Source organism: Rhinolophus sinicus, linkage group LG10 (genome assembly GCF_036562045.2).
Source record: "Rhinolophus sinicus isolate RSC01 linkage group LG10, ASM3656204v1, whole genome shotgun sequence".
Classification (NCBI taxonomy): Eukaryota; Metazoa; Chordata; class Mammalia; order Chiroptera; family Rhinolophidae; genus Rhinolophus; species Rhinolophus sinicus.
The window spans coordinates 91,764,524-91,779,323 of NC_133759.1; the positions used below are offsets into that span (position 1 = coordinate 91,764,524).

At 45.2% G+C, this 14,800-nt stretch overlaps 1 protein-coding gene across 5 annotated transcripts in view; it reads left to right on the top strand.

Moving 5' to 3' along the window:
• Positions 1-14,173, top strand: part of GRIA1 (glutamate ionotropic receptor AMPA type subunit 1) — a 289,345-nt gene extending 275,172 nt beyond the window's left edge. For 4 of the 5 annotated variants that reach the window (XM_019750390.2, XM_019750391.2, XM_074313815.1 and 1 more), the window contains 2 exons: positions 3,089-3,223; positions 11,305-14,173. In XM_019750390.2, coding sequence (XP_019605949.1) covers positions 3,089-3,223; positions 11,305-11,505 — 336 coding nt within the window. In that variant the 3' untranslated portion in view covers positions 11,506-14,173. The remainder of the gene's footprint in view (positions 1-3,088; positions 3,224-11,304) is intronic. The other variant, XM_019750392.2, reaches the window with a different exon arrangement.
• The last annotated feature ends 627 nt before the right edge of the window (positions 14,174-14,800 follow it).

Consider the following 14,800-nt stretch of genomic DNA (forward strand, 5'->3'; position numbering starts at 1 on the left):
CTCTCTTTCCCCCGTCCTGGTGGAAGACAAGTTGTGACTTTTTCACTCCCACCAACAAGCTGCCTGGCTTTGGAGAATCCAGCTGCTATGGGATGGGAGAATGGGGTTCCCCAGAGGGGTGCTCAGAAGACTCAAACTCCGTCTTTCTCCTTCACCTGGTTGTAGCTGGGCAGCTTGTAGCTTGCCCATGAAACACAAAGAGAGCTGTTTGTACTGAAGTCCGTGAGGAAGTCCCCCCTCGTTGGGACACTGTGGGCCAGATGAGGAATCAGAGCCCTGGTCCTTAAAAATAAAGGATCGTTGTCCCTGCCCCAGGATGCCCCATCGTATTGCAGCAGAGTGAGTCAGTAAGGCCAACGGAACAGGCCGTCTTTGAAAGAACTCAGTTCGGTGCGACCAGAAAGCTAATGGCACACAGAGGGTAATCGTAAACCCTTGCCTACATGTAAATTGTGTGGGCTCAGAAGACACTAACACCAGCACTTCCTTCCATATCCTTTCAGAGTGTGCCAAACGGAGACAGTTGTGCTACATCTAAGTTCGCTTTCTGATAGGGCCCAGGTGCCCCCTGGATTTCAGAGTCTTCCCTGACCCCTGCTCCTAAAGAATTGGGCTGACATAAAGAAGGATCAGTGACACTGGGCATCCTACAAGAGGCAGCAGTCCCCATGTCATCTGGCTGCCCTCTTTGTTTGTATGGGATGTGTCCCCACATACACATACACTGCCATTTCCATGGGCCAGAGACCTTCGAAAGTGAGGGATGCTCTCCACCCCCAGACATAGTCAAATGCTCAGTCATTGGACCGTCTTCCTCCTGCAGTTATATAGCTATGTCCCCTATCCCCACTTTTACATGCGTATCTAACCCTTCCTTCCCAGATATACTAGCAGTAGACGCTCCACCTTCTATGGTTAGGGAAACAGATGCCCTCGTAGGGTTTTTTGAAGATAGTAATAAAAAAAGATGCCCACCCCTCCCTTAGCCTTGAAGGCAATCTACAACCAAGGTAAACTTGAAAAGACCATGAGGAAAGAGACAGAAACAGCCTTGGTGATGAAGGAGGGAAGGTGCACTTCAGCTATTTAAAGACGGGTCAGCTTGTGAGCAGGACTTTCCTTTCCTCCCTCAGGCCTGTTCCCCACCCACTGTCTGATAATGCATTCACTGCCTCCCGACCACCCCCCTAGCCCTGTCTATCCAGAAAAGTGGTATAGGAACCTCTACTGACTCTAATTCCTCCAAGGACTCTAAATTACTCTACAGAAGCAGAATTACAGCCCTCCTCCTCACCAAACAGGGAGACATTTTGAGTGTTCTAAAAAATCATGCCAAGTGGGAACTTCCTTGTTCAACCAACTCTTGAACAGACCACCAAACTCAGTTTTGCCCATCTCCCTTATCAGGCCATTATACCGGAGCAGGAGAAATTCTACTCCTTTGAATAATCATTTCCACTGCTTCCAAAGCCAGAATATGCCTTGCCAAGTATAAGCCATCATCAAGGGCCATCTGCTTTAGCGATACAGGAAGCCACCAAAGGGATGTGCTTAGATAATCCTACAGCTCTGCTGGACCAGGCTGCTTCTGGGGAGGGAAGGAAGGCTGCTATTTGCCGGCTGCAGTCCCAAGCTGAGCCCCGCTGAATCCTGTACAATGCACCAAGTAGAACTAGGGCACAGGTTACTGACTTGGTCATCAACACACCCCTCTCCACACGCCCAGATTCTAATGGGCAGAGGTCAAAGGAGTCCCTAAAGCAAGACAGTTCACCCTTCGCTTGCCTATATCCCCACCTGACAAAGAACATGCGGAGTGATACAAAAGCTATATCCTATCCAGTGCTACCAACCAACCAACCATGGCGTGTGCCCATGCCAGCTGAGGCAGGCGTTTCATTTTAACTCAATGAGAAACTTGTTCTACCTGAGCAAACAACAGAACAAAGGTGGAAGAACCACCCTGACCTCTGGGGATGAGTATTCTTTCAGGATTTCAAGATGTCGAGAATTTCACTGAGCAGTTTCTCCCTCTCCCTGAGCCATTACCTCCCACCATGGCCACCAGTTTTATTCAGTTGTTCTCACCACTTGGGAAGATGTTGTTCCTCAGACCTGATTTTTGAACCCAATTGGAGGAGGCAGAACTCAGGGATGGTCTCACCAGACTGATGGCCTTTCGCAGGCTCCGCAGAGCGAGCTCTGTCCATCTGCTGTTGGACATGGGCACTTTCCCCCAGATCCCTAGGAATTAAGCACCCTGCTCCAGGACCCTCCTCATTCAAAGCCAGCGCAAGACCTTTTACCACACGCAGCAGAAATTTCTAAATTCAGCCACCTGAGCAGGCCTACAGTGTTTTTAGCGAGCACCTCCAACAGAAAAATGACACCAATTAGGCATAATTATTAGGACTTAATAGATCCATTTTTCTATCTCAGTACCTTTTTACTATTCCAAGTTCCCCCAGTTTTTCCTCTAAACTAGGACTCAGAGCAGTAAGTTAAAAGAATACGTTAGTAGGTCTTTATTATACATAAAATAACTGTCTTATTAAATGGAAATCAAATGCACATCTAGGTGAAAGCGCATCTTAAATACCAACTGTCCGAAAAACACTCAGAGACATAAACAAGAAACAAGGCAAATGTGTTGCTCAGCAACAGAGGGGATGGAGGGCAGGAACTGAGCTGAAAAGGAAGAGACAGTTTTCTGAAAGAATAGGGTAACAGAACAGGATACAGATCTTGGTAGAAGCTGCCCTGAATTTCTTGTGGCATTTCCTGCCCCAGAACAGGCATTAGGGAGGTGGGGGGGGGGGGGGAGGAATATAATCATAAATTAAAAATAATCAGGGATGCTTGGAAAACTGTTACACACACACACACACACACACACACACACCACTTCTTTTATGGGGAATGTTTAATACTCTGTCAGTGAATCAAAAGCCTTTCCAACTATTCTGAATGCTAAAGAGGGTGACGGGGTTGAGTGCATGTGTGTAGAAATGCTGTGACTTAGATGGGCTCTAGCCTCTTGCCTCACTTTCCTCTTTTCCCCTCCCCCCTGCCCTCCTCCTCTTCCCAGGACAAGACAAGTGCCCTGAGCCTCAGCAATGTGGCAGGCGTATTCTACATCCTGATCGGAGGACTTGGACTAGCCATGCTGGTTGCCTTAATCGAGTTCTGCTACAAATCCCGTAGCGAGTCCAAGCGGATGAAGGTGGCATCGTCTTCCCAGGCCTTTTTCCTAACCTGTTCTGTGATCCAGCTGGGTTTCCTGGGAGTCCCTCAACTAGACAGGGTGGGAGTGACAGGCGGTTGAGGTCAGCCCAAGACAGGGGGTATAAAGCTGTTACGAGGAAGGTGACAAGGGAAGAGGCAGCTCTGAGGAAGGAAGGAAGGAAGGAAGGAAGGAAGGAAGGAAGGAAGGAAGGAAGGAAGGAAGGAAGATAGTTAACATAAGGCCCAAGAAAACAACTGTATCCGCCAAAGATGAGTGGTGAGACTCAAAGTTAGGAGTTGAAGTGGACAGTGAACACAGCATGAGGCAAGAGGTAGCTTGCTGCTGAGGTTGCATTAACAGAAGTGTATCTCCCAATATAAGGGGGGAGAGTGTCTACCCTCGGCAAAATGGATGATCTAGTCACGGTTGGTGAATTAGGTCTTTTCTTAACCACCATATTGTGAGACAGACTTTGGCAGAGAAGATAATGTACAGAGAAGGGTAAGCAGATTAATTAGATGACCGCCAACCACATCAAATGTAACTGAAGACAACTAACTGGAGAAGAAAAGACTTATGAAGGACAAGAGCTATCTGGAAAAATATGAAGACTTTTCAGGTGGGAAAGAAGGCTAGTCCTGTGGGGTCCCAAAGTGTACGACAAGAACTAATGACTGAAAGCCACGGAGAACAGTTGTTAACACTGTAAGGGAGATCCACTTTTCTTTCTGAGGTACCTAACAATAGGACAGACTGTCCCAATAAGCAGCAAGTGACCCGTCACTGGAGGTTAACAAGTTCAGGCTGAATCACTCTTGACGAGGATGTAGATTCAAGTGTCCATAGGGAGTTGGGTTAAATGACCTTCGAGGCCCCTCACATTTCATCCTTTAACTTCAGTAAGAAAATATGTATGGAAGAGTTAATCATGTGAGCAACACCATGAACTAGACACCCTGAGGAGGGAGAGAGGACTGAGATGCAAACTGTGACCTTCAGAATCTTCTACAAAGAATGACACAGAACAATTACTCGGTGAAGCAACATATGGTATCGATAGGAAGGCCTGTAGCAATGTAGGGGACAAAGAAATTAGAGAAGGCTTCTGGGAAGAGGCAGAAATAAGAGGAAGGACAAGTGGGATTCAGACCAACAGAAGTGGAGAGAAGCACAGGCACTCGGAGCTGTGTATCCTAAGCAGTGACCTTGACTTGACTAGACTAAGACAATTCATTGGTAGGATTTGGTCTCCTAGAATGCACCCTACGATGACGATTTTACAAAGTTCAATTGCTCCCGAGCTCAGCACACCCACTGTTGGGTCACGACCATAGCCTCCTGCCTAACCCCTCCCCACCTTGGGGCATCAGCCCTACACATACCTCCGGGGTCACTCTTGGACATGACAGGGCTGGACATTTCCTTCCCCAGTTTGCAAACTCTGTATTCTGTTCTGGACACAAGGACTGGGAGTTGGGGGAGAGGGCCTTCTGTCTTGGATTTGGATCTTCCGTCTTGGCAGTCAGCATTTCCAAGGTCTTCTTTCCCCTCCCAGACAATCAGCTCTCCTTACATACCCCATACTCCAGCCACCTACCCCGTACTTTCCACCCATGTGCCTTTATGCAGGCTGACGCGTCTCCCTGTCTTCTGTGCCATAGGACCCATTTACAACGCAACTTCCCTAACATATAATGACAGGAATAATTAAGGGATGGCAGTGTGATGGTATGTGGCCAGGGGTCCTAGCCACGCCTCCATCCTACCCCTGACCAGCTCACTCAATACCAGGTCCAAAGACAAAGCACAGCGAAAGCATGAGCCTCAGACCTTAAACCCAGTGTCAACTCCCAGGGACCTTGGCTGGACACAACGAGGTCTCCTATAACCTACATGAAGCTTTCTTTGCCTATTCCATCCAAAACATAAGCCTAAAGACTCTCCTACCTTACCCTCCAAGGAGAGGAAAGGCCACTCCAGAGACAAAGAGGGGGACAGGAGAAGAGCTAGATGAGTTGCAAACTGAACAACCCCTAAAACCTTCCCCATGGATCATTCCGCACTGGCCCAAACCAGTGGCCCAGGAATGCCCAGAACCCTTCACAGGAGCACCTTCTCACTGCCCCCCACCCCCAGGACACAGTGCGGTGTAGTGGTCTAAAGCACAGGCTCTGGAGTCTGCAAGTCTGAGCATAAATCCGGCCTGCTCCATTTGTTAACTGTGTCATCGTGGACAAGTTTCAATAGCTCTCTGATCCTCATTTTCTGTAAAACGGGACTAGTGATAGTACATACCTCAGAAAATCATTGTGAAGATTATATGAAAAATTGGATATAAATGGCTTGGCAAAATGTCCGGTCCATTGTAAGCCCTCAATACATAATAACAATGATAACTAGAATTTATAATATTTCTTTTTATTAGTGGCCAGCTATAACCTCCCTAAGACTTTCCTTTTATTGCCCCTACTTACATGTCCTAGGCTTTTTGAGCTATATAGACTGTGAGTTCCTCTAGGTAAGATTTCTCTTTGGACATTCCACGCACATAGGGTATTAGTAAAATTAACGTAGAATTGTATCTGGAAGAAAAAATCTCTTGGAGGATAAGGTGAAGCCTGGGAGGAAGCTGCTGTTAGGTTAGGCAAATACAACCACAAAACCACCCAGCCTGGGCGGCCGGTTAGCTCAGTTGGTTAGAGCGCGGTGCTCTGAACAACAAGGTTGCCGGTTTGATCCCCACATGGGCCACTGTAACCTACACCCTCCACAACTAGATTGAAACAACTACTTGACTTGGAGCTGATGGGTCCTGGAAAAACACACTTAATAAATAAATAAATATGTAAAAAAACAAACGCCCAGCTTGGAAGAACAAGCATCATCCAAGGTGGCTTTGGCCCCATCTGTTTATGCTCATAAAATCTGAGGAAACCAGGCATCCACCAAGCAGGTGATCTCTTAGGCTTGCCGCGCTTCCTCTGGAATTACTAGGTCCCGCTAAGCATGGTCAGTGCCAGGTAGTGGCACCAGGGTGACCAAAGACAGCGACCCTCTTAGCACTGGACGGTGCTGACCTTCACCACCGAAGCCACAACCTCCAGGTTAAGATAATATCCTTAGAAGTGGCCACTGACGCATGCACGCCGTAACTTCTCAAAGACATTCTCACCCTTCCCTTTACAAAGATGCTGAACGTCTCAGAAGCCAACACCAGGGTCTCTTGAAATCATTACTCCAATGTCTTTCACCACAATCTTCTATGATTAATTCCATTGGTTGGCATGACTTCTACACAACTCACTAAGGCTCTGAATAGAATTTTTAAACTTCCAAATGCAGAAAAATGACTTCTGCTGTCTTTCGAGTCGACCCAGCCCTCACTGTTTGAAGCTCTATCAACTCTTCTCTCATCCAAAAGAGATAAGTGGAACACATGCCACTTGCCTCTCAGACTTCCCAGCTTTGCAATTCTCTTTGCTAGTCCGTACTTTGCCTTCTCCAAAGTCAGCTGGCTCTTTACAGAAGAGCAACCTCCAACGTCCCCCAGAGGCCGACACTAACGGTGTCATGGGCCTTTGCAAGAACCCTCCTTCTTTCTTTCCTTGATCACAGTATTTAGCTAATTCTTAGAGCCTTGGGCCTAACCCTAGTTCAGAGCCAGCCTTTTACTTCTCAACCGTGTTCAGTAGGCCCTTCTCCACTCTGCATGGAAAATGGAGGAGAAAAAGAGGGACAGAAATGAAAAAGAAGGGAAGGACAGAGAGACAGAAGGAAAGGAAGATAACAACTTTTTAGTAACTTCCATGTTCAAAGTGCTACATATATTTCCATTAATCCTGTAATATGTTGTGCTTGCAATTCAACAGATGAAGAAATAGGGGTTCAGAGAAGCTAAGTAGCTTATCCTAACAAGCCCACAAAAGCTAGGAGCTGAAGGAACAGGAATTAGACCTCCAACGTGGCTTTTGCAAAGTCTGGCTTCTTGGGACCAACCAAGCCACCTCTAAATTTCTCTCTCCTCCCCAACCACATGGCAACAGATACTTTTGAGCACCTACTCCGTGTCCCTTCAAGCCCCAGCCACAATGCACAGATAAGTAATATGCAGCCCTTATCCTTCGGTTTACCTGTCCCCGTTATTGAGGCCACCTATGGTATGTTATCATTTGCTTGTGCATTGTTGCGTTCCTTTCCCCTTTGATGTCACATGGGCAGAACACAAAGCAAGTGTCACAGGGAAAATGAGCAGGGCACCCTGCCAATATTCCTTCCACAAAGACATACCGAGCACCACTGTATGGTAGGCATTGCTCAGCACTGGGGATATAGCCAGGAACAAAACAGACATGGCTTATGCTCTCAGGACACTGCGAGTTTGATGGAGAAGACAGAAAATAAGCAAACGCACATGTTCAGTGAGTGTTATGAAGAAAAATGCCCAGTGCTCTCAAGTTCTGATCAGGGAATGGGGACTGGAGAAGGCCAGAAAGGCTTCCCTGCAAAAGTGATGTTTAACAGACTTGAGCTATACAAGGAATTAACCAGGGGAAGAGAGTTGCCAGCAAAGGATGCACAAGTGTCGGGGACCAAAAGACCAGGACTCTTGCCCGGAAACCAGCAGGAGGCCAGGGAGACCAGCGCACAGGAAGACTGAGAGAAGAGGAAAACGTGTGAGAAAATGGGGACTCAGAGAGGGATTCAGGCAAACAGAACATTTGAGTATAATTTAAATTGTCACAGTAGCAAAAATACATCAGCTAAGACAAACTCCAAAATGAATAGTCTCAGATTCTCCGTTCCTTCATTTTACCTGGGAAAACCGACCAGAACCTGAGTTCTTAGCTGGAAGGACAACCAAGGTCTTTATTATTTACCACCTTGCTCCCCAAGGAAAATAATTCCCAGCCTCTCCCACCCCCAGGAGAGCCACTGACCTTTCATAATTGTATGTGGCGGTGCTAAGAGCCATGTTTAACCCACTGGCAAAGCGATGGAGGCTTTGCACATTGCCATGGGATTAGTGAGCAGCCGAGAGACTTGGTAATGCAGGGGGTGCATGCACCATAGCAGGCAGTCATCTGGCTCTGAGCACAAGTACTAGGAGGAGGTCATTCCTGCGGTTTGTGCTTTTATTGGGGTGTTCTATGATGTGCAGAGACTCAGGAGACTTTTCTTAGAAAGGCAAGTGGCTGAGAAGTCATGATGTAATCACTGTTAGAGAAATGAGTCCCTGAAGAGCCAGCTTGAGGGACTTTGAGATAAAACATTTTACTCCCTGAGTATCAATTTCAAAAAACAGCAACAACAAAAACAGCTCTGAGAATCAGCTTTAAGAATGGTTGGTACGGCGAGGATGGAGCAGGGAGAACCACATTTCCTAGAGGCAAGAGAAGGAATAACATTAACTTATGACAGTTCAGCTACAAGGGGTAGGAAGAACCATAGTAAAAAGGTCACCCACTTCGGCACTAGACCACACAATTAAACTTAAGCCAGTCAGTCCTAAGTCCTCAGTTGCTCTGTAAAGTGAATGAAATAAACTAGATCAGTGGATTTCAACCTTGCTTGCATATTGGAATCACCTGGGGAGTTTTAAAACTCCCAGCATCCAGGCCACACATCACAGTAAGTCAATATCTCTGGGATTAGGTCTCAGGTGTCAGTATTGTTTTTCCCCCAAAACTAAAACTCCTCCAGTGATCCCAGCGTGCAGTCAAGTTTGAGAACTGGGGATCTAGTCATTTTTCTTATTGCTTTCTACTCCAAAGTTTTGACCATTTTTCCTGCTGAGATCCCATAAACGTATTAGAAAGGCAGCCAGCAAGCAGGCTGCAACCACTATCAGTGGTGTATGGAGTCCCTGAGAAGCCCTCAGCTTCCTCGAACACAAATTCTCAGGGACATGATGTGGAGGGTTTTCGTTATATGCTCAGCTAACTTCTCTCACACTTCGATAGGCAGCCATGTTAGCTATGCTGCCAATCTTCTCCTTTAAGACAAATTCAGCAAGTACTTCAGTGGAATATTATGGGAATGTGTGAGACTTTTTCAGAAGCAAAGCACAAGGTGATCAGCGTGAACTTGAAGCTTTTGTTTTAAAGTAAAGGGATATGGCAGAGAAGACCATAGAAGATAGACATTTCAAACTATCCAGTAGAGGGTTCCATATTTTACACACACATACAAAGTTATTTTCAACATGTTTTAGGGGAAAGTAAGTAACCATTAATGCCTCGTGTTTTCATTTCACATTTCCCCCTTAGAGCATCGCAGTGATATTTATTTGGCCTTGATTTAGAAGAATGCAATCCAGGTGACACTTCCTCTTTAATGGAGGACAACCAAGGTAGAATGTAAATAAATCAACTCGAGAAGTTTGAGGAAGAGACAGAACCAGTGTAGGTAGAGCATCATATGGGGGGGAAATATCTGAATCATGGATTTTAAAATGAAAGGACATTTAAAAAGTTGTTAGAATTGCCAGTAATAAGAGGATACTCCCATCGAAGTATAGCAGAAAGAACAAAACATTGATCATAACTACCCTGTTTATCCCTGTCTGGCCAGAGTAGTTTGACTGGCTTCTCTGATCTCTAGAATCATCATAATATGCAAAGGAGAAAGCGTTAGATTTTTTGAGAAGAATCCTAGGCGTTTGGGTTTTCTTTGACAAACTCAGGAATATTGATTAAGCAGCTACCTGTATGCTGAACACTCTGGGAGGCAGCGAAGGATTAAGAAGACACGGCCCTTGCCCATTCCAGATAACTAGCGCCTTTAAAGAGGACAAAACTTACAGACCTGAAGCAGAACCATTACAAGAGGATGTATAATGCAGGAGTACTAAGGTACAGGTGCAGTCTAAGACGGCTTCAAGAAGGAGGTGAGAACACAATGCACCTTTGAAGGATGGGTAGGGTTGGTCTTGGAGACCAACTCATATAACATTCCCTTTATGTTGATTCTGGAACACCAAGAAACTAAGCCCCACCTGAAAACATGTCTATGAGTATCTCTTAATGTGAAGTTAGAAGTGACAGGAAGAGGTAAGGGTTTGAGGCTCATGTCATGAAGTGTTTTCCTGCAAAGGAACTCAGAACAGAATCCTTCCTCTTGTCTAATAAGATATGGTTCTAATCCCAGATTGTGGTTTTGAACATTCCACCTAATTCATATGGTCCTGGGGTGACTGCTGGAGTCCATTTCATATATAGAATTCCAACATTCTAGAAATCACAAGTTTATTAGCATTGATCTGAAGTGTCAATTTAGAAATGCAGGTTTCAAAAAAAGAGGTGCAGGTTTTACAGGCTGTTGGGAAGGGGCTGACACAGAGAATGATCTTTGTCACACATTCTCGTTTGCCTTAGCACATGCCTCTTTCCAATTACATTCTGCCTATTGTATTATTCAAATGAGTTCTACATTCCCTTCACACATGCTGCTAGAGGTAGGACAGCATTTTCCCTGAAGCAAATCAGAGGCAGTTTTTTCATTTTAACCCAACAATAGCACACCCTTAATTCTTTTTAACATTTTGAATACTTTTTCACGTAGTGACATCCCTCTTGCTAATAACAGTCTGTAGGTACATAGATAAATACATTTTATAACCATGGAGATTTAAAAGGTCTACAGAGGTAAGGAGATATGTACAGGGTCACACAACTAGTTAATATCAGAACCAGAACTAAAATCCAAGTTTCCTAAACCCCATTTCCAGAGCTTTTCCACTTGTTTCATGTTGCTGCATTGATTGCCATCAATACTACCATGGAACTATTCCACCTTTAGAAATCACAGAATAAAAGAACCAGAAAGGATCTTAGAGATTTTTTAGCCCAGCACACGCCTCATTAAACAGAGAGACCATGAGGTCCAGGGAGGGGATCAGACTTGTCCAGAGCCATGCAGCAGTTTTGTGAGTTCATGAGAAGTCATTACAGATTAGGAATGGAGTGGGATGGGAAGAGGATAGCAGTGGCATTGTAAGTCCTGTAAGTCCAGCGTTGACTCATTCTTTTTGCCAATCATTGCCAAGGACCTGGGGAAGAACCCCTGGTCCTCCTGAAAAGGGTTTCTGTTTGATCCCACAGCAATCCATCAACGAAGCCATACGGACATCGACACTCCCCCGAAACAGCGGGGCAGGAGCCAGCGGTGGTGGGAGTGGAGAGAATGGCCGAGTGGTCAGCCACGACTTCCCCAAGTCCATGCAATCAATTCCCTGCATGAGCCACAGTTCAGGGATGCCTTTGGGAGCCACAGGATTATAACTGGAGCAGATGGAGACCCCTTGGGGAGCAGGCTCGAGCTCCTCTAGCCCCACCCCAAACCCTTCAGTGCCAAAAACAACAACAAAGTGAAACGCAACCGCCACCAACCACAATGACCACAAAAAGGATGATTCAACCGATTTTCCCGAAGAATTGAAAACATTCTGCTGTCCTCTTTCCTTTTTTGATGTTCTTTCACCCTTTTCTGTTTGCTAAGTAAGGATGATAAATAACACTGTACTGCAATAAGGGGAGAATAACCCTGTCTAATAGAGCTTGTGTCTCTGAAAATGGAGTCACTGGAACACTAATGAGGAAACTGTACTGTTTTCTTTTAATTCAGTTGTTAATGTGTGCAATTTTTTTTCTTACTAATATTCACGATTTGCAGGTTCTGTTAAGCCACTTCCTTCTGCTCACTTATTCCCAACTCCCTACCCATCCCTCTTCAGTTTTCAAATTGCAGAGTCAAGATGCGTTCCACCTTGAAAGCAAGCAAAAGGAAAAAAGCAACCTTCAAACTAATTCGCCCTGGGAGCTCTCCCAGGTACCCTGCACTCCTCAGCCCCAAACCCTGGATGCAGATGGAGGTTGTTGAAGGAATGGGCTGCCTTCCTGAGACAGGGCCCTGTCTGAGCATTCATTTAGTTGAGAATGCGTGTGAAAAGCAACTCCAAGCAAGGGTGGCGGAGAGGGCAAAGGCAGGCGTGCACTCAGAGAAGGGCTCACGAATTTATTGCTGGAGGTTCAGATAAAGCTTCCTTTAAAGTGTAAGAGCCATCTCACAGAACTTAGCTGGAAGGTTATATTTCTTCACAGAATCAACCTCAGCTCTGAAAAGTATGTCCTTCTGACTATGCTCAAGCCCAAAGGCACGCTGGTAGCTGAAGGGCAATTGGCCTCCTGAACAAAGTAGAGACTTGGGAACAGCTTACAGCCAGGGAGCTATCGCCCATAATTCTTGCTTTTCATTTGCTTAACATCTGAGCAGGCGCCCCATTATGGAGTAGACTCTCTCTTTTTGGAGCCTCTGATGTGGGGGGAAATGCTATGCAAGCTAAGTGTGAAAGAAAGGTGATGGAAGAATTTGGAAGAAGAAGCTTCATCGAAGCCCCCCAAGCAATAGAACCTTCCATGCTGTGCTCTCTCCTAGGTGTAAGAGACAAAATATGAAGCTTAGGGTTTTGCTGACTTAGACAAATTGGGTTTTTATGTCCATATAAAAATGTTATCTTAGCATATGGCCAGATAACATTCTGTCATCTTTAGAAAGTAAAATGCCCAAGGCTAACTATTTGAAGGAGGAAACGGACATGGATTAAGTTGATAATGACATTGGGGTCCTTAAGATCCCTGGCCCCAACTTCTAACCCAAGGAGGCAGACTTTTTCCCTGGTTAAGACAGATGGAGATACTATATTTCAATGACCAGACTCAATACACCAAGGATTGTGACTACAAAGCTGAACTAAAGCAAGATTGGAGAGGGGACAAGGCTATTGGAGAGAAGTCCAGGCTGACCGAAACTTTGGGTGGGAGGGGACGGTTCCTGGCACATGGCTTTTTTAGAGATCCCAACTCTCATTCCTGGTGTGATTGGCTTCCAGCTCTCCAGCAGCCACTCACCTAGGTGCATGATTCAGTGTGTGCCATGTGTCATTAACTTTTATTGATAACCATATTCTGGCTTGTTCCCTTACCCCCTACTTCTCTCCAGTCTCCTCTGCTAGGGGTTATCATTAGCAATTGACAAACTAAAGGTTTTGGAGCCTGCCTACGAGTAGGCACAGCATGATTGCTACATCTGTGGATTCTCTCAGTGGATACCCACCATCTCTCGGTCCCTCCCATTCTCCTACATCAGCCATAGCAAAGGACCACCCCAAAATCAAACTCTTTGCCCTTTTAACTCAAGTGTTGTTCAGTCTCTCACGTGTCACTGTGGGCATGGTACGTGAAGCAGGACCCTCAAGATGGAGTATCACTCTTCACTACCGCCAGCTGATGTCCTCCCAACCCCTGCCCTCTCATCAGATTTTTCTCAGCCCTTAGCCTACCACTGCAGAATCTGCTATGACCCGCCATTGGGAATCTGCATTTCAGAGAAGTTGGAAATAACCCTCTACCATCAACATGCTTCAAAGACCTTTTGCCTTTGGCCTGGTAAGATGCCTCTCCAGCTACTGAGCTCACCAGTAAGCTGATCTGGTAGGGAGAGGCCATCCATGCTAGAAATGAGGGTCTATGCTTCGTGGGGGGTCCAAGACTCCAGTGGAAAATGCTTTTCATCAATGGAGGAGTGACGGGGAAAACAAAAGCAAGAAGAAGAGTTAACTTGTATTATGTATTTTTACTACACTTTTCTTAAAAATAGAGCAATGGGAACACTCTGAAAGAGATTGACATTTTTCTCAACAGGAATCCATACTTAACAGTTCTAGATTTCATTAAATTTTGCTCTTTGGTACCTGGGCCTTTTATTTAACATCTATATTTGTTTTAACTCTCTTGGCAGATGTTTGAAAGGATTTTTGCTTGATCAAACACTAAATATTTTTTTGGTTCCTGTTTTTTTCTTTCCCCAAGCAGCCAGTGTTTTTTTTTTTTTCTTTTAGTATTTGCATAAAATGAAAATATCACCGAGAATTAAATCACTGTGGATCCATTATCTACTTTTCATATTTGTCCATTCCATTTCTGTGCCATTTCTGAACCAGAGCTCTAGAAGTTATGTTATTTCCTTATTGCTGAGTCAAGTCCAGTACATTTTTTAATGGTGACCACTATACGTGACTCACAAACAGCTCTCAAACAAGTCATTTCAGCTGAAATAGATCACTGTGAGTCATTCATCCAAATAGGATAAAAGAAAAGAAAAGAAAAGAAAGACAAAGAATGGGATTTGGTTTTCAAGAGCCACAGTTTCAATTGCGTAAGGAGCAGGGTTTGATGTTCAGTGGTCATAGTATCTCTAGGGAGCTGGCTGGCTCCCAGGGACTGTCTCCCAGACATCCCCAAACAAGTCCAGGTGTATCTGTGATGTGTACAGAGTCACAGCCAAAACGAAATCGAGACTGGGCTTATAAGTAGATAACTTTGCTCCTCAAACCACATGACCCTCATTCTTGCCTGAAAGCTTTTGTTTCACTCAAGAAAAACGGGCTTTCTGTAAAGGACCTGACATTTGTCGACACTTAGATACTGATGCTTAAAAGCAGCTTGACGTGTTTTCTTCACTGAGGAATTTTGCATAATAACAGGGGTAAGAAGCCTAAAATAAATTAGCAAAGCTCTA